General features: G+C 39.9%; 1 protein-coding gene across 4 annotated transcripts in view; it reads right to left on the bottom strand.

Moving 5' to 3' along the window:
* Positions 1 to 20054, bottom strand: part of LOC103387269 (collagen alpha-1(XIX) chain) — a 93826-nt gene that overhangs the window by 7869 nt on the left and 65903 nt on the right. For 3 of the 4 annotated variants that reach the window (XM_025060866.1, XM_017037557.2, XM_025060868.1), the window contains 25 exons: positions 19827 to 19868; positions 19092 to 19169; positions 18628 to 18663; positions 18373 to 18426; positions 18068 to 18121; positions 17407 to 17448; positions 15911 to 16015; positions 15758 to 15811; positions 14927 to 14980; positions 14010 to 14063; positions 13824 to 13877; positions 13144 to 13188; positions 12127 to 12177; positions 11937 to 11981; positions 10825 to 10851; positions 9495 to 9548; positions 8773 to 8817; positions 7869 to 7913; positions 7706 to 7768; positions 7243 to 7278; positions 5740 to 5784; positions 5315 to 5458; positions 4285 to 4351; positions 4051 to 4188; positions 39 to 116 (listed from right to left, as the gene is read on the bottom strand). In XM_025060866.1, the coding sequence (XP_024916634.1) occupies positions 39 to 116; positions 4051 to 4188; positions 4285 to 4351; positions 5315 to 5458; positions 5740 to 5784; positions 7243 to 7278; positions 7706 to 7768; positions 7869 to 7913; positions 8773 to 8817; positions 9495 to 9548; positions 10825 to 10851; positions 11937 to 11981; positions 12127 to 12177; positions 13144 to 13188; positions 13824 to 13877; positions 14010 to 14063; positions 14927 to 14980; positions 15758 to 15811; positions 15911 to 16015; positions 17407 to 17448; positions 18068 to 18121; positions 18373 to 18426; positions 18628 to 18663; positions 19092 to 19169; positions 19827 to 19868 (1510 nt within the window). Of the gene's footprint in view, positions 1 to 38; positions 117 to 911; positions 3119 to 4050; positions 4189 to 4284; positions 4352 to 5314; positions 5459 to 5739; positions 5785 to 7242; positions 7279 to 7705; positions 7769 to 7868; positions 7914 to 8772; positions 8818 to 9494; positions 9549 to 10824; positions 10852 to 11936; positions 11982 to 12126; positions 12178 to 13143; positions 13189 to 13823; positions 13878 to 14009; positions 14064 to 14926; positions 14981 to 15757; positions 15812 to 15910; positions 16016 to 17406; positions 17449 to 18067; positions 18122 to 18372; positions 18427 to 18627; positions 18664 to 19091; positions 19170 to 19826; positions 19869 to 20054 lie in introns of those variants that run through there. The other variant, XM_025060869.1, reaches the window with a different exon arrangement.

Raw genomic sequence — 20054 nt, 5'->3', positions numbered from 1 at the left:
TGATCATGTCTAACGAAATCCATCTTGGTTCATCTTACCTGGGGGTCCCATGGGTCCTGGATCTCCTGGTAACCCTAGACCGATCTGCCCGCGTTCTCCCTTCTGACCTCTGTATCCTGTAGACAGACAGAAAAGTGCTGCTTAATACAAATATAAAAAATATACACTTCAGACTTCAGAGTTTGTGCTGCAGTTAGTAATATTAGTAGAAAGGCTATTATTTAATTCAATCCCACAACTGCTGGGGTGAGGATAGGGTTTTACAAGTCATTTGAAGATCCCCGTTATTAGGACATTACGCACCAGAGAAAACCGCATACAAAAGTGGACAATGCTGGGCTGAATTATAACAAAAACAAACAAACAAACACCGAAACCCTGTCAAAAATAAATTAAAAAAAATCAGAGCAGTCGTCTGTGCATTAGTGTATGAAGAAGGCAGCAGGCTTACACAGTTTTCTGTCAGCAAAAGAACCACAGGCAAGATTCATAAAGAGAGCAAAGCTTTTTTTAACCCAAGGTCAGACATGTGGGTCAATACGGCATTCAGAGTGACAAAACAGAAAGTTGTTTTATAGAAAACAAACCAAATGCAGAAAACAATCACATCTCTTCAGTGCGACAAGACCCTGACATTCACAAAGTTCAGAATAAATGGGATTCTCTGGGATAAAGTACAGAAAATGAAATAAAAGCCAGCGCCTAAAAGTCTTTCTTCCCCAGACGGCCACAGAAAACAAACAGCATTACATTTATGATGAAATAAACTTTTAAAGTGCAGCTGTCAGACTCGTCACATTCATCGCATGAATTTCGCATGAAGTTACTCAGATTAAAAATGTCTGTAAAAACTGACACTCTTTTTACATCCAATGATTCCACCGTCAATCTACTTATTGTTGCTCTAATAACCTCTCAATAACACACTGTAATTTGCACACACTGTGGGGAAAAATGTTTTTGTTTGCCAATGCACTTTGAGCTAAAAAAACAAAATGTTAAACCGTACTTTGGTGATTTTTCTTGATATTTTTCCATATTCATAATTTCATGATTAGTTCCAACTGATCATGATTAATCATAATAAATTAACCAAGACTTGAATTTTATAGTACTAAATATATTTAGCAAGCACATGCTACACGTGTGTATTTACTCCATGCCAAGTCGGCATGTGGCATTTTAGTACGTGCAGACAAACGTTTTTGACTCGTGTTCCACTCCATGCTGAATCCGTAAGTGTTCACAGTTTACAACAGCAGCAAACCAACATCGGTGTGAAAGTGTGGGCCTGTGAAAATATTTCCCCACGAGGCACACAAGTAATGGAGCCTCAGCACCAGCGCTGGTTGTAGGGAGGGCATCAGAAACACTGAAAAGAGTACCAGGCTTAACACTGCCCAAAGGGGAAATGCTTCAATGCTTACATGTCACAGAAAATAAGAGAGGAAAAAAGGGCTGTGAATGCTCCACAACTCAAAAGAGAGCAAGAGAGGGTAGCAACACATCTCCCCACAGTAATGAGACCCCTTTCAGCACTCACAGACCCCGAGGGATCAATTCAGAGAGGGGACGTACCGTGGTGAAAAGAACACGGCACCTTTACGTCAGAAAGTTTAAAAAAAAATACACAGGGCAAATAATTTTGTGGGGCAAACATATTTAAAAAAATATGGACAGAAAAACATTTAAAAATAAATTCCCTTTCAGAAGCTCTCAGTGTCGTGTCTTTCACATCCTGCAGTACACAAAATAGTAACAGCAGCATCAATTTATTCTCAAAATGCTTTACAATAAAAAAAAACAAATGATCAAAAAAGAACAAATATTTGAGCAGCCGTGTCATCGCACACCAATGACTGTAAAATATTTACTGATAATTCCAATAATAAGTACAGCACAAGCAGAGCGACCCTGAAACAGAGGTTACAGCCTGATGTAATGGAAGACACTTTGTCACAGTCTGCAATAATAAATAAGCAAAATGCAGTGAAATACAAAAAAGAAAGTCAAAAGAATATATATATATGTATGTATAACAGATCACACACAATGACCTAAATCAGAGAATTTTCCATCATAATGTCAAACATAAAAAAACAAACATTAAAAGAATGATAACTAAGCTCTAAATTACAACAAGGGGAGTAGGAGGTGGGGTGGGGGCTTGATGTACTGGATGTGACCTTGAGCTCCAGACTTTCACCCATGCACAGTCAAACCACGGGGAAGAAATTAAAACCAGTGCAGATCCAGCTTAGGGGTTATTTTTCTCCATAAACAATTGATCCTGCCACAATGGAGAACAAGTCAAATTGGATATTCCAAAGGAGCACGGTCTCCAGCCGAGGATAACGAGAAATAATGAGGAAATATTACCCCCAACTCTCTCCTCAGCTGAGTGGCGACACCAGTCAACAGAAATCAAATTAAGAAGTTGCTCCGATTTTTTTTTTGATTTATCAAGGAAAATAACTTTTACCCCTTTTACTTTCAGTAAATATTTATTGCAAGGCTGCACTAAGAATCACCTATAAAACACTCTGTTGAAGCATAAAAAATAAAACAAGCCAAACAAAATCCAGGACATGTGTAAAGCAAATGGAATTAACACAGCACAAATATTTATAGTGGCGTAGTTGCCTATTTAAACTGCATTATTCATGACAGAGAGAGGGCTTTTATAGCGGTGGGTTAAAGTGTAAATGGTCTTGAGTAATGTGAGGTAGATACAAAGCTCAAAGAGAAAGGCCAATGCGATGGTGTTTGGATCTGCACCAAGGCGGAAAACACACACTTTCTCTTCAAAAAGTTAAGACACCGTAGTTCTGCTGCAGACACCGTACAAATCTAAAGGCAGGTCCAAGTATACAGGTATAAAGCCTGGCCAGCAAACCATTAGTGCTGTGTGAGTAGTCAGTGGACACACTCTCTTCACTGACTACTCTTTGTTTTTGTATTTTAGAAGCTTTCTCTCCTGGAGTGAGGTATCAATACTGGGTCTCTCCCCTGTCCACACTGATATTACTTTCTCTTATTCTTCCTTTGTCTTCATACTTTCCAGAGAGCCGCTGCACACCACACTCCTGGACTTCTCTCTGCTTTTCCGCCCCTCAGTCTGCGTTGATATATGGGTGCAAGCAAGAGAGAAATACCCATGAATCCCCACAAAATGCAAGCGTTAGCCTATAATGGTGACCTCAACACAACCCAGCCTGATACATCAAGAAATTCAAGAAAACATTGGCCCAATTTCTGAGTTTGAATCAACGTGTGGCAGTGGATTTGAACTAAGGATGATGGGACAGATGATAGTATCGGGCCACATACTTCATTTGAATACTCGTAATCTCACAGAAAAACGTGCCAACACTGTGACCTGATACTCCATAACGGTTTAGCATTACAAGTAGCTGCACATCAGTCAGCCTCTGTATTCTGAGTTTTTATTTAATTAGTTCAACAATGTCCAAAGTTTGGAGGTGTTTTAACATAAGACTGGAGCAGGACTTACTGTGAGATTTGTTCTGTTATGATATGAGCTTAAGCATTTGACACATTTATGTCTTAGTAAATAGATGAGGACTTCACCGCGTCACCTTCTTGTAGACATGTATTTCACCAACACTGTGTGTTTGTTCATTTGCCACCAGAGTTAAAGATACACTTTTGTTGACTGGAGACGTGACAAGCTGTGTGAAAAGCTCTACTCACTTTCTGTTCAGCAGAGAGTTTAACATAATATTCACATTATTATATTATTATTTCAATAATATTATTAATAATAATTATATTGTAATTTAACAATAAAGGAAAACAGTATATTTTATTATTTTATTTTATTTTTGAATTGAAATATTCTTCTGTTAATGAGAGAGAAAATAAAGCTGTCATTAACCACACTGATGGTTAATCACGCTGCATCACCGTGTGAGAGCATTCAGTGTTCTGAACAGGATTTCTTTTGTTCCATGTCTGAAATGAGTTGGTTATTTTATGTGAGCTTGTGTTACAGTCCATCGGTTTCAACCTGCCAACTGCAGCTCCTACCTTGAGGACCAGGAGGTCCAGGCACTCCTTGTGGGCCTGGTAATCCATCTTTGCCAGGTGGTCCTGGAGGCCCTTGAACCTGTGGAGCTAGGATGCCTGCAGGTGTTTTCTGTAGTGCTGCGGCTCCCAGAAGCCTCCCTGCAGTAGGAGAGACCAAACTCCTCACATGTAGAATTACCGATGATGTTACAGAGCAGACAACACAGAACAATGGAGGGATTAAAAATGTACTACCTTCAATGACTCTCAGTACTTCATTTTGGATAATCATCTTCAGTTCCTCCATGAAGCCCGGGTCTCCCTGTGTGTGGAAAAAAAATACAAAACCCACCAGGGAGGTTTAAAAGACAGAGAAAGATGATGAAATTAGAAGACAGAAGCCACTGCATTTTATTCAGCAAAGATGATACTGTAGAGATAATGTTATCATGGTAAAAAAAAAACTAAAAAAAAAACTGGTGGATGCCTGGCAAAAACTCAATTTCACATTTATATCTTAAAAAATCCACAGTAAAAACAGCATGGAGTGGAGATTACTGCTAAACTGCAGTGTTCAATGAGATTCCACTCTCCTTTATATTTTAACATCTGCTCCTGCCAGAGAAGTGAATTCGTACCGGGAATATTAAATCAGATATTTTATGTCTTAAAAGTGATTTCTTGCTGTTACTTTATGCTCGGGTCTGTAGACTCACTGTGCACAAGAGGAAAATGTAGCCTCCACAACACTGCCTCTGTCTGGCTCTGAATATGCCTCATGTTTATAATGTGCCTAAATACCTGTAGTGTTTTAGAGACGACATATGTTCTGTCGTATTAAATCATCCATTACTGCCTTTTCGAAGCTGCCCTTGTTACACGCAGTGGCCACGATGGCCATTGGATTCTTGCATTAAAAACGTTTTTCATCTTAATATGGACGTTAGTGAACTGCTGTGACCGTCAAGCAGGAGGTGTTTCCACTGCTCCACAGATCTCTAGGTACGCCCACATAATGCTGTCTTTCTGACTGTCTCTATAGCTCTCTCCTGTTCTGACCTTCTGTTGTGTAGAGACGATCAGGAGTGGGAAGCAGAGCACGGCGAGAGAGAGAGAGAGAGAGAGAGAGAAAGTGAGTGTTTGGTGTTTCCAAACAGGGCACAAAAGCTGTACTAGATACAGAGGCTCAGGGAGGACGTAGGCTGGCTTGACTTTTATTAACCTTGGAGCTTTTATCTTACTCACAGTTTCTTTACTCATTGGTTCTTTCATTTTCACAACTCACCAAGAGGGTTCCACGGTCCAGCTGTCCTGGAGAGCCTGAATCACCTTTTGGGCCCGGTGGACCGATGGGCCCGACTGCACCAGGGTCTCCAGAGCGACCTCTTTCACCTTGAACACCTCTTTCACCAGGAATCCCTGAATCACCCTACAAAGAAGAAGCAAACCAAACAAACTCAATCCTCAGATTAAGGATTAGCCATGTTGTATGGAGAATCCTGCTAAAGTATCCATGCATTTCTTTTACTCGATTTTGAATAAACACCTCTCGGGTCTGACAGCACGCCGTCGTAACACCATACAATTATAATGGAAAGCTGCACTGCACATTAAAGTGCCTTAATCTAATCTTGACATCTATTCATGAAATCCTTTAGTTTGTTCACCAAACTGCTTCTTCGGAGGGTAAACAGGAAGGATAGAACTTACACGTTCTCCTTTGGGTCCTCTGTCCCCTGGTTTACCTGTGGATCCCTGAAAAAGACAAATAGGTTTGCTTGGAAGAAATATAGGATAAAAAGCTTATCATGAACCTTTCCTCCAAAGGCACACGGAATACTGATGTTCACAAACAGGCGGGACTGCACACAAACAGGAGGAATTGTGGGAAAGCTCTGTCCTGAATTCCTTGACTTTGAACATGTTCTTTTTATGACTGTGTGTTGATTGTGTTTTTAAGCCAGTGTGCAGAGCTATCATATCTCACTGTACAGCGTTTCTCCTCCTGCTATGTCACGGCTCATCTGTATCACTCCTGCTGCGGTTTGAGAAACGCCTGCTTTCCCCATCAGCTGTCTCAACTGTACAGTGAGGCTGGTGGAGAGAACACCTGTCTCAGGGCTTTGTGTCACGGCGTCTCGTGTCTACCAATCCTTCGCTGTCACTCCTCATTGCTTCCTCACAACAACACCTCCGGGAGCATCTTTGTATCAATTTCCTGCAGGATTACAGCAGCCACGCAGGAGACAATCTGACACCATGTGGGTTTAAAGCAGGCGTCGTCTTTGTGATGATGCCGTTCACCGTTGCTTGCTATAATCTGCCCCACTCTGTATTCCCCCATGCTTGATGAGGGTCTTAAATCTATCATGTCAACGGCTGAAATGTGCTTTCCTGAGCATCAGAACATTACATTAAAACCTCGAGCAAGTGCACGAGGAGGAACAAAAAAAAGCAACCTGCTAGATGGCACTGTTGCCCCACCACAGATTGCAGCACCATTTGACATGGTAAGAACACAGTGAAAGGCTGTGCAATAATAATCATAAAAATTCAATAATAATATCATTTATTATTGATATTATCATTATTATTAATATTATTATATTTATCATTATTATTAGTAGTAGTAGTACTAATTTTCGTAAGGTGGAATTCAAAGTTGGAGTACTAGCAGTAGTAGTAGTATAAATGACATCCTCTGTATCAGGAAGACAAACAATTGTAACGAATTTCATTTAGATACGGAGCATGATAATGATTGTTCTTTGATCTTCATGCAGTGGGGAACTTTTCAGGCAGCAAATGTGTGTAATGTGTTGAATCAGTGAGACAAACGCTCACTTTGGGGCTGTATTTGTTTCAATTTGAGTCAAACGCATCACAAAGAAAATGCATATTTTATCAAAGTGTGCGCTTCCCCTCCAAGGCATACATTTTATCAGTGCCTCAAAACATTAGCCGTACAATTAGACTGCAAAAAATAAGTCAACAAACCATTAAGAGAACAAGGACTGACTGCACATTTTTCTTGTAATATTATCTTTTTTTTTTTAATAAAAAAGAATTTTATACACTCCTGATGTGGTAGGCTGTAGAGCGGGAGATGCAAAAAAAAATCTGCAGTGCCATCTCTCTCTTTCTCGTAGCTCAGCTAATGTAAAGGGCTTTGTAGGTATAAAGGAGGATTTGAATCGTGCACAAAAGGCTCACCTCGTCTCCAGGAGTTCCATCTCTTCCAGGTCTCCCCTGCTCAGGCAGCGAAACACAAACAAAGACATTTTGTATCAGCTCCCATCTTCGATTGGATCAGCACCACTGCTCTCCTGGTAATCTCCACAGTTAATGAGATATCTCAACCACTCCATAATGATCCTGATTGCTGTGTGAACCCTGTTCTATTGTACGCTTGTAGGAAAAATTACAAAAACCATCACTGATGGTAATCACATCGAAGAATGTAATCATCCACGCGACGAGCTTTCCCTAAAATATGTACTTTATCAATATTTCCACGGCATTACTTTCTTATTTGAACGGTAATAGTTCAACGGCTGTGGAATAATTGGCTGATATAAAGGAATGGGGTTATTTCAGACCTTATTTATAACCTGTGCATTATTAGTTGATGTCATGGCAACATACAGAGCAAGAAAAATTCATGTAGCATCCTTACAGCAACACCCTGGGGTCCCTCAGGCCCCGGAAATCCCGTCTCTCCAAGTGGGCCGCGTTCACCCTGTCAGAGAACACACACACACAGGGATATGTCATTCTACAGTCACAAAGGAATGACGTGCAGACTGACAGCTCAAAGAGACTTAGAGGCTGCAGCTCACCGGCTCTCCTGGGATTCCAGGTTCTCCACGTGTTCCGGGCTTTCCCTGTCAATCAGAAGCACAGGAAGAGAACGGACTGGTTTTGACGGCTTTGCGATGGTCTCATGTCTGTCACCTCCAATTTACAACACAATAAACAGGCTAGCACAGCTGAGCACAAACACACACCACAACAAACCTCCTATCTATACCTGAGTTTCTGAAGAAGAGATACTGTGTCAATTGTACCTTTCTTTAAATAAGAATTTTAAAATGTTTTGAAAACCAAGGACATTCTCTGTGGCCAAAATCAATATTTTCTGATTCGCCAGATAAAAATGTCCATGAAATCTGAACAATAGTAACCACTCTGCCAGTTTACAGTCTCATTTTTGTTACTTTTGAAAATCTATGGTTGCTTTTTTTTTCTGCTGAAAACCTATCAGTAAGTCATTCACAGAGGCAGTTGCATCTGTGGAAGTCCATTTTAAAACTCTTCAATCAAAGGGTTCCTTTACCAAAAAAAGCACAAAAAGAATCTTCTGACCACAGAACCCAGTGTCAGGGAACTTTTTACACACAGCTGTGGACGCGTGTATTCCTAAAGTATTCCTAAACTCATGTCCATTATGGTAGGATGCTGGATTCTGCTCACTCTTTAGTAAGTCAGTAATACTTACCTCTGCATTAAGCGTGTAGGCAGTCGATGCTAGCTAATGTTGCATAGATAATAGACGTTTGTCAGGGACATCACCTAAAATCATTATTTAGTCATTTTACTGGTTAAATGAAGGTTCTAGTGAAGTACCAAACACAGATGATACTGTAGTTTTCCTGCATTTTCTACAGGAGACAAAATCTCTGGAAGTTGGAGTTTGTACAAGAAAACAAGAAAATGAATTAATCATAAGAAAATGTGACTTACTAGAGGACCTGCTGCCCCTGGTGGACCAGGAAAACCAACATCGCCCTGAAAAGAAGAAACATTTCTTTTCACCGAGTTGATGAAAAGCTGTACACTGAAAATCTACAGCAAATAAATAGAAATGATTATTTCTAGCAGATTTTAAATACATAAAAAAACAGAAATGTAGAAACGATAATTCTCCGGCGTAGAACTGCTTGCACTGAGGGATGTGTTTAAAATCAGGTCCAAGGCCTGAAATGTATATTTATTTTAAAAGATTTGAAACACGTTCAGCTGTTGTGTGTACCTAACAAAATAACCCCAGTGCTCCCCTGCAGCTGGAGCCCATCTGTGGAAGATCCATGTACAGTAGGTACATAAATGCACCGAGCTGCTGCTGCTGCTGAGTAACTGACTGATTAGATAACTGCATACTGTAAAGGAGATGTACATGTTTTTGTTTTAAAAAGACTGCATAGATGATTACTCATCACCCACTGAAATACTACTGTAGTCTTACTGGGTAGAGTAAAGTACAGTAGTTTGAGAGTATCTGTTCTTGGAAAACAGAAGTGAATTCTCCACAACACTAAAATATTATGTTAATCCTTGTCCTACAGGAAAAGGCTTTTGACCAAAAAATTATTTTTGTTTTAAAATACTGAAAAGTAAACTGTACACAGAACCACCTGCAGAAACAGTAACTTTTTTTTTTTTTTTTTTACAGTATTAATGCTTACTTTAGGGCCAGGCAGTCCTTCCAGCCCTGGTAATCCCATGGCTCCTGGTTCCCCCTGTGTAAGAGAGAGAGAGAGAAGAACAATAATACTGCAGAGACTGGTACAGACAAAAAATGTCTGAATGATTTGAACAAACAAACAAACAAACAAACAAAATAACTTTTGTTCAAACAAAAGTTATTTGTTCAAATTTTGCCAGTAATTATTGTTTTGAGCACCCCTAGATGTGACATTCAAAAGAGTCAACTAGCTAACCTCTGCTGTCATAACTACAAAACTGACATTTTTAATGTGAAAATTATATATAATTTCAACTGCCCCTGCCCCCACTTTGGGAACCACTGGTCTATTAACAACAATATATATTACATTAGCTGGCAGCAAAAAAATCCACCCAGTATGTGAAACACTGTCACATCCTTTTTTTGCAAAATGTTTTTTTTGCAAAAATGTTTATCACTGTATTTTGGTAATTAATAAATAAGTGTTTAATGTACCAACATTGTAAAAATGACAGTTCTCCAACTGTGAGTGTGAAAAGATATGCTATGATCGGGGGCTTACGCCGAGTGCAACAGATGGAAAAGGTTTTCAATTCCATCGTCACAATCGGTTTTGCTGTCTGAACTAAAACCACGAGAAACACAGCGATGCATTCTGTGGAGTGAAAAAAGCCACGGCCTCTGCCTGCCTCGTCCTGCTTACGCTGCCATGAGAGAAAAAAATGCCATTCCATAGAACAGAGAGGCGACCGGCACTGACATAGACAGATTGTGCAGGTAATTGTCAGCCATGTAGATTGTCATGAATAAAGCGAGTGTGGCTAAGAGGAGAGTGGACCAGCCAGAGGATCAGCTGTGAGACAGATTGGGGCAATTTCACCACAGCACACTGGCCGCTTGCACAATTTATTAAAATGTCAAATTAACATCCTGGTGAAAAATCACTGTGCAACAAAACAATAAAAAAAATGCAATCGGCCCCATGAGAACGGAGATTTCTAGATGATGAGTCAAATTGCCTCCATGTCTTTTTGGATTTCAGGCATCATTCTCGGGTTGACGGGGATGTGGGGGGGGCACGTGTAGTGCAGAAAGGGTTCATAAGTCCCCACTGGAGAGACAATATGGTGCAGCAGTTTAATACTTGCAGATGATATCATCATCGCAGTCTAACTGAGAGTGGTTAAATGCTCGGGCTCGAGGGTGTATTGACTTATGTTGGAGACCACCACTGAGAGCCACTTGCAAGTCTCCTCTATTTTTTTCCAGGAGGCACATAAACAAATATTTCATGAAAATGTATTCCAGAATGAAAAGCTTCAACTCACTGCAGCTCCTTCATCTCCTTTGGGACCCTTAAAGATGGGAGAAGAAAAGAAGCGATTACTCCCTGGAAATGTGACGAGTGCTACAATGAGATCGATGAGTACAGTCGGAAAAGACAGGTGGCAACAGCGTTTTGTTGTTTGTGTAATTTATTGCATTTATCACTTCATCTCCTACATCAATATTTCTGTCTGTAAATCGTGTCACATGACTCTGTAAGGCGGGTGAATCATCCCATGATAGAACTCTTCGGCTTCATACTGCATTGTAAACATGGGGGAGGTTGATAAATGGTCTTTAATCACATTAACACATTAAATAATTGATGAACTGTTTGAGGTGTTTTTATTATTTCATTAATATTAGTTAATATTATATCACATATAGATACATGGTGTGGTGTGGTAAAACTCCTCTTAATAGTGGATATTTATAAATAGATCAATAAGTACGGACTTATTTATTTATTTATTTTAAGACAACTATACGTGTGATAAGCTATGGTGGGCCACATAAAATGATGTGGTGGGGCCACATTCGGCCCGCGGGCCTTGAGTTTGACATTAGTGATTTAGATGCTCTCCTATTGATTGCTCACAGCTCTTGGCCTGTGATGGATTCAGTTCAGGGAGAGACATCCTGGAGATTTAGCTGGAGTTGATGTGCGTGTTGCACTGGGGGTATTTCAGGGTCTATTTTTCGTCACTGCCTTGAGTTTAGGTTGTGGTGGATGAGGTTAAGGCCCATGAGTAAATGTCTCAAAGGACTGGGCGAGATTACAAATGGCCTGATAAGGTGGAGCAAGGGAAGGTGATAAGCAAATTGTGTCACTTTGACTCGGCGCCGTGCAGAGCAGATGAAATTCTGAGACACTTTTGCATGTCAATGAGGCTGCGTGTCCCGGGGCAGGTCAGAGACACCTGCTTTAAAGTCAGCCAGCCTCTCGGCCTTCACCATCCTCCAGCTCTCAATGAACATGACTGACTGTGATATAAGGGGCCTCAGAAACTGAGATAACACTGGAGGGCTGCACTGCTTTTTTTTTTATGTCTCTCTCCCAGGCTGCTATCGTAATGCGTCCATGTTTCTAGCATAACATAATAATTGTTCTTACAGGAGCACCGGGAGCTCCAGGCGGTCCCAGGAAAACTCCACCGCTCTGAAAAGACAGTTTAAAAGTTTAGTAAAGGGGTCAGATGACATTCTCTACACAAGCATGTTTTCTTTTTTACTGAATTATTAAGCTTCAGGCAATGTACACAGACCACAACAACACTTTGTACCACAAACACTGAAACCATTACCTGCAGCTTGTACAGGCTGCTCATGCCATTGCCCTCCACATAGGGAACACCCTGCAACACAATCATCGGTGAATTTGACATGGGGACATGTGGCTTCTCAGGCTTTCTGTGTCTTCAACAGGGATCTCTACAGTAGGTCCGCTAATATGGTGCTAAGCCCCTAAAAGCTACATTGAGGAAATCAATAGCCCATTTGGTGATTACAGCAAAATAGAGAAAGGGTGAAGTGGGCAGTGAAAAGATGAGGGAAAAAAACCAACCAAACAAAACAGGCGACTTAATGACCCTCGAGCTGCTGCTAATTCCAAAAGGAGAGCATCTCAGTGATACAAAGAGCGTAATGATTAAAAAAGATTTGTCAATGAGAACTAATCCTGGCTCTTTAGGTTCTAATAGAACATAAGAGCGTGTGTTTTTTCCTTCCCATTCTAGTGTTAAAAAGGAGAAGGATCTATTGAGGATAGAGACAGAGTCAAGCTTCTTATTTAGAAGCCAACAGATTCCNCTCTCACACACCCATCTTCATGGAGTGAAGTTTATGAGAGCCGGGAGTGGGAGGGCATGGCAGGTTCAAGGGGACGGCTGATGAATTATAGATTTGCCTTTAGAAGTGCTTACTCACTGGCCTTTTAGAGGAAAGGGAACATGATTCAATGCCCGACAGCAGGTTGCTACAATTTCATCAGATATGTACTTGTTTGCCAGTCAATAATGTTTTCCTTAACACTTGGAGACAAAACAAGGCTGTCAGTGCACAGGCTAAGTTTTGGGTTCCTCTGTTGTAGGAAAAAGGATCTTTGAATGATGCTAATAAAAGGAGAAGTGAAGTGAAGTCATCTTTGACGGTTTCTTAAATGCAGGTTCAGTAGGTGACTGAGAAAGTGGGAGCGCTAATGTTTACAGTGGCAAAGAAGAGAAAGTCAGTTTAACGAAAAAAGAAGAATCATTGACATTCCCTTTGATTTCAGTTCATGTGCTGCACTTGTTACCACCTACTGTTCTGGCTTCCAAACTTACCGGAGGCCCTGGAAGCCCTGGTGTACCTGCGGGTCCTTCACTTCCCTGCCAAACACAGACCAAAGGAATTTAATGAAATTGTTTTCTCAACAGAGAGCCTTTCTCCAATAACCCAGCACTATAGAAACTGCATTTGCATTAGCATCGACCAAAAACAGACGAAGGACATGACAAGTCCTTCACTGTATAAAAATCTGAAACTGTTCTTTTTCAAATGTCCACTTCAAGTGCTTTACTCTATGGTTTTCTCATTTACAATTCTATTCACTTGCTATTATAGTGCACTCGTGTGCAGCACTCATTCCAACTCCCATCATTTGTAGCCATTCACATTTGTCTGACTACAGCCATTAAGGGGAGCCTGGATTTAGATCCAAACAGGCTAAATGGCGAGCCCATGCTCTGTTCCTTCCTGTCCAAATATATGTCCATATACAGTACATGTGTGTGTATTTATGTATAGATGCACACTCATATATAAAAACATATACATATATACTTACATACACATATATATTGGTTGCCCAGGAGTCTTTTAGTCGTTATGGGACTGCTTGTTGTTTCTTCAGTTCATTTGGATCATATTTATTGAGCATTTTTCACAATGTTCTCTTTTTTCTTTTTTTACTATTATTAGAAATATCAACTTAAGAAAAACAAAACTCAGAAAAACATTTTACTTTGTCTCCTTTTGCTCCATGCTGACCCATTGGTCCAGGTCGGCCCATTATGCCCTGAAAAACAAAACAGCATCTTTCTCAGGTTTGGTGATGAAGTAGGGCTGTCACTGTATCATAGCAATTTAATTATAGAATGATATAAGACATGTCTAACACGAAGCCACATTAAACAAATGGGTTTCTTACCGGGGCCCCTGTACGACCAATCATACCAGGAAGTCCTGGAGCTCCTGAGGGCCCCTGTCAAAGGAATCGTTTTACAAATATTAGGTGATAATAATACAATATACATCACAATAATACTATTAAGGGATACAATCCGTACATAGAATTTAGTAGTGTTGAAACAGGCATTTCTGAATTGTTATAAACACATATAAAATGTGTTTTTTTATTTTCAATCTTTTAATACGTTTTTATCACTAAAATGGGAATGTAAACAGAACTCCAGATTTTCTTTTTAAAGCCAGTAGCAAAGTTTACCTCTTTGTTTAAATGTCCTTTTCACATTGCTCAATTCTATATGTTAACCTGTGAAAAAAAATACTCTAAGCTCTTTAAGGCACGGCCATGTTTTTTAATTACTGTTTGCAAGCTCTCTCTCTCTCTCTCTCTCTCTCACACACACACACACACACACACACACTGTTTTTTGAATTTAGTGAGTACAGACATAATCCATTTCCTAATCCCATACCACAACCTTAACTACATCAAATATACTGCATTTCTAATCGTAATACTACATGAACTCTAACCTGACCCTAATCCTAATACTAATCCTAGTCCCAAAATATATTCTTACAGCATAAAATATCCTATTACTCAGTGAGGGATCCCCACAAGGACAGTGTCCTCCAGAACACACACTTACACACACTTGATGTATCTGTAGGCAAAACACGGGGCGTGGGCACGTGCAGTTTCTTTTGATAGCTCCTTTTGAAAACATGCTTTCAAGAGCAGACAGTGTTGGGGACGACAGGACATTACAATACATTTACATTCTTCTGAAAAGTCACCCTTCAATGTCACCGTGACTTCCAGATGGTACGATGACTGCACAGAATTCATTTGTTCAGATTAAAGTGTTGTTCACTCACCTCGTCACCTTTATCTCCTGTAGGGCCTGGGAAGCCTCTCTCCCCTTTTATTCCCTGCAGGAAGTAGACGCAGAATGTGTGTGTGTGTGTGTGTGTTTTTGTACTAACCATGAAAAGGTACAAAAACTAAAGGTTGATGAGGAACTTCAAAGCGCCTCTCACAGCACATGACTTGAAATTGCCTTGGCTGGTTTTACAATGGATACAACACGGTATCCATGGAAACAGCTGAGCTGCCGCTGACACAGAAGTGTGCAGAGTAATGTGAGAGTTGGAAATCAGCTGCTAGGGATAATATAAGATGTAACTTCTTTAAACAGGGTATTTTTGTTATAGCAGTTTTACCAAATGTGATTTTAATGGTTTCATATGCGTAGATTATCCCCAGTAAATTATATGCAATAATACTGAGTAAATGGAAGTTACATTTACGGCAACAGTTTTTTGTGATGCATAATAAATGCACATACCTCCTCATCAGTCAGGAAGGAATCAAGGGATGCAGAAAATGTTTGGATGCACGAAGACAAGTATCTTTTAAACAGACAATTCAGCGTCTTACGCTACTCTTGACATTTACCAGTAACTGAGCTCCCACCGCAGTATGAGGATATGATGAATTGAGTAACTTAATGTGGAAAAATTGTTTTCAACATATCACAAAGAGAGTGTTATCATCCAAACTCACAGTGAAATGGCAAGGTATTACTGTGAAAACTTCAGCCAGTTTAAAACTGCCAAAGCAATCCTTCAGGTATATTTAGAACAAGGAAAAAGCTTATTTGATTTTGCAACTTATTGTAGCTTAATTATGACCAATTGCCTTCCTACCTTGGGGCCTTCTTTTCCAGGATTACCCATCGGACCTCTGATGCCTGGATCTCCCTGTTGAAGATGGGAATACACAATATCCGTTCATCTAATATGCAAAAAGAAAATATGATTGGTTACAAATTAAATACGGAGTTGATGAGTTTCTTGTACCTTTTCTCCCAACCCGCCCTCTGTCCCCTGTCCACCAGGGGACCCCTTCTCCCCTTTCTGTCCAGGGAGACCAGGAATCTTCGTTTGGCACAAACTGCAGGCATTCTGTCGATGCAGGAGAGGAAAAGACGAAGTAAAATGACAGCACAGTTAAGATTTCAGGAGCTGAGCCGTGACACTTCCTGCCCTTAATTATGTCGAATCCCTCAAGATTAGAACATCACCAGAACAGATGCAGTGTTCTCGAAATGTCAACAGAGCAACAATGATGTGGTCTCACCCCAGGTGTCTCCCATCTGGGTGAGTGTTGAACTTTGCCAACCTCATTCACTGAGACATTTATGTAAGAAATCTAAATGCAACGCTTCGTAATTCAATCAAAATACAACCGGAGTAAAAACAGGACTGGAAAAATGTGAAAAAGTTTGACTTATGTTATAATTTCAAATAAAGGAAGATTTAAAAATGACTCTGTATCGGTACTTAGGGATTTTCTTGCTGCAAAAGACAATCCATCGAGTTAAAAGGTAATTCTACTGTCACTAAATTAAAAAAAACTAAAGGCACAGTAAACCAAATTAAAAAACACCAAATCCTGACTCCATTGTTAATCAAAAATACATTTTTAGGTGCATCTTGGTACTTTCGGACTTAGTTTCTTATACCAAACAGTTGAATTCTAATTAAAGTAAAATACAAAATAGATTGTTTTTATTTTTCACATTTAAAAATACAAGAATAAAAACATATGTTGGCTGAGTCAAAGTGCAAGTTCCTTTGTCAACATTCAGTTCAAACCAGTGATTACAGCATCACTAAGCAACTCAATAGGAAGGCTGTAAAATGTGAAGCACTTAGCCTGACAGAGGAGACTACAGGCATCTGTCAACCTGTAGTTTACTAGCATTCAGCACTGAAATTAAAAAGCATTCTCGCAGCATGTGCCACCCTTCTAGTGGCGACGGGATATGAGTTGACTGACAGAGGTTTAAATTTAAATTAGACCAGACTTTTGTAAATATACAGCTAAAAAAATAGTGGCATTAAAAAAACAGTTTTTGTCATGTTGAAAAACAAGGTAGATGTGTGTGCTACATCTTAGAAGGTTCTACTAGGTTGAGAATATAAAAGGCCAAGTTTTCAAATTGGTGCTTCACGTTTTTGAGTGGTTCCATAGTGTAGCATTATCATGATTGCCTTACACACAGAAGTTCCTAATGGCGCCCCTGTGGCTTTAAGTGGGTTACAAAGACTCACTCTGTGAACTTCCCTATTGTGGGACATAATGTTTTAGACCGTCGGTCAACCTGTAGTTTGTCCCAATCATACTGTAGTAATGAAACAGAAATGTCAGTCCAGAGATGACATTCTTACATCAGATGGACAAAGGCTACCATTTCGTTTTCCTGTGGAAAAGTTCTGACAACTTTATACTTTATATACTTTTTTACGTACTGCTAAAACTCTCCTTGTAAATAACGCTGATGATCACATACCTTCAACAAAGAACCCATGTCTCCGACGATTGGCAGAGCAGTCTGTCAGGGAGAGAAGAGAAATAACCACGTTAAGTCTCATGCATAGTAAAAAAAATCCCAGCTGCATCTGGCACCAACTGTAACATCAATTAATAAGATTATCATTCACTGTTCTAAGGGGCGTGAGTTTGCAAACGTCTTTCTTTTATTCCTAGTGCTTTGTTGTGAGAAAATGAGCATTCTCAAAGTTTTAATGCACTTCTATGTGTGAAGAAATCGGCAACCTAGGTCAGTGCAAGAAGGAAGCTAATGAGTCTTTACATCCACAGTAAACACAATGGAGAAATGCTGAAGTGACATGGTTTAAATGGATGAACAGCAGCAGCACTTTAATCTGCCACGCTGCAGCTATCAGAGCTGGGCTGAGTATTGCTTACTCCAAAACCTGGGAAAGAAAAAGAGAAAGAAAACAGCATGTGCTGACAACATAGCACAGCAAATGTGTTGTAAACTGAAACAACAGTCAGTTACTGAATGATTTTTTTTCCAGCTAATTATTCCTAAACTGAGGCTCTGCTATGAATGGAGCGCTCAGCATTCAGTGGGTGAGATTCAATATTCCAGTCACAGAACAGTGGTAGTGAACTGTAAAGAGCATACATTAGATTTTCTTACTTACTGGTTCACCCGGGGGCCCAGCGGGGCCTGGGGGGCCTGGTCTACCAGGGGAGCCCTTTAATTGAGAAAAATAAAGGAGTTAGTCCCTGAGGCTATGATGTCAAGCAGTCATGCCGGGCTGTAACTCCATTTCCACGCTCATCTCCGTTGGTGGGATGTGAGTCAGGATGTGTGATACATCAGACTTGCTCTCGCTCACAGTAGGACGCTGACATTCTTTAAATCTTCCAGCCAGCCTTTTACTTGCAGATGTGTACAGAATCAAATTAAAGCAGAGGCAGAGTTGAATCTTATTATTTCTCTCACCTCCTTTCCTGGAACCCCAGGAGGGCCAGAAGAACCTGTGAGTCCTCGTGAGCCCTTTAAAAAAAACACAACCAGACACAAATGATATGAACCAACCTTCTTTTTAACTTTGCAGAAAATCTAATAAACATTTTGGGGTGTTGTGTTGTGTTGAAGCAATAAATAATTTAAAAACATGGCTGAGCTAAAAAGCAGTAAACAACCAACTTGAAGATGTTTGTGTGTTGTTGTGGATCAAGAGTGGTTTCCACAGACCTTAACTCCGGGGTGTCCTGGGGCTCCCATGGGGCCCTGTGAACATAAACACACACACACATACACACACACTCTTAACAACATATCTTGTTAACACCGCTCGCCCTCTACTACTGAAGATCCAATAAAGCATGGTGTTGGACACCTTTGCTTCTATTGATTCGCTGTCTCTTACAATCCTCTATTACAGAAATGAAAGAATACAATCAAAACCTAATCTGTGAGCACGGAGCGATCAGTGGGGAGCACGTGTGATGAAGGCAGAGTGAACTACAGCAGCACCGTAATGACCAGAGGCTTCATCTCAGAGTGACTTTAATGAACGCTGAGCCTGACATTAAAAAAAAAAAAAGAACAACAGACTGAAGGTCTTAATTCTGAAATTTCTATTAGTCATTATGTGGAGTTTGAGCTGAGCAATAAATGCGGGGTTCACAGACCAATCGATAGTGCGGTGCACTCACAGGAGGGCCGAGGACACTCTCTCCGGGCTCGCCTTTTTCACCTTGGTCTCCTGGCAGGCCTGGTACTCCTCTCTCACCCTTACAACAGAGACACAGAGCTAATCAGTGGGGTTCTAGTGATAGTGAATCCAGGAGTCGTAGGAAACGGCTGCTGTGCACCATCATTAGGTTTTTACACTCTGTTGGACAGTATTTTTACTCCCTTCTTGAAACCTGTCTGAGGTTCCTGACATTAAAGCACATCCTGCCCATTGGTTACACTGAAACACCACCAATGAACGGAGCCTGTGCACTGTTTTTTATGTTTTTTGTTATCCAAATTAAGCTTAAATGGTAGAAGATATACTAAAGCCTCAACAGGTAAATGTTCAAAAAAAATTAGGAAGAAGCCAAAAATGGATTAAATAAACTGTTTCCAGAAAAGTAGCTCTAAAAAAATGACAAATATTTAAACATAATTAACCAAAAGTGAGGTAAAAGAAAAACTTAAATTAAAATATACAATAAAATAGAAACTAATAACTCACTCAAATTATATAATAGTATGGAAAGTTACACATAACAAACATATTGCTGAGTTATAACATTAACAAAAACTATTTTCATATAAATAAAATATATACACTTATGCATTCATAAATATAATATATGGATACTTATAAATGAACATATATTTATTCATATATATATATTACGGATGTAAACACACACATATATAGATGAGGTTGGACGTACCTTAGGTCCACGAGACCCTCTGGTTAAAGGCATCCCATCACCCTGGCAACAAGAGGGAAGAAAAACAGAGATATTAACTTCCATAAATGAAATTCACACACAAACGTTTGTTAAACATCAAATAAAGTTTAACAAATTTCACTAATTAAGAAACTGACATTACACTATTACTGAACAGTTACATTTACAGAGGGACAGTTTGTGTGTGTTATAGGTTGTAAACGTCTT

The sequence above is a fragment of the Cynoglossus semilaevis genome, chromosome 12, assembly GCF_000523025.1.
Source record: "Cynoglossus semilaevis isolate Cse_v1.0 chromosome 12, Cse_v1.0, whole genome shotgun sequence".
NCBI classification, from domain to species: domain Eukaryota; kingdom Metazoa; phylum Chordata; class Actinopteri; order Pleuronectiformes; family Cynoglossidae; genus Cynoglossus; species Cynoglossus semilaevis.
This window is presented reverse-complemented; position numbering and strand designations above follow the sequence as displayed.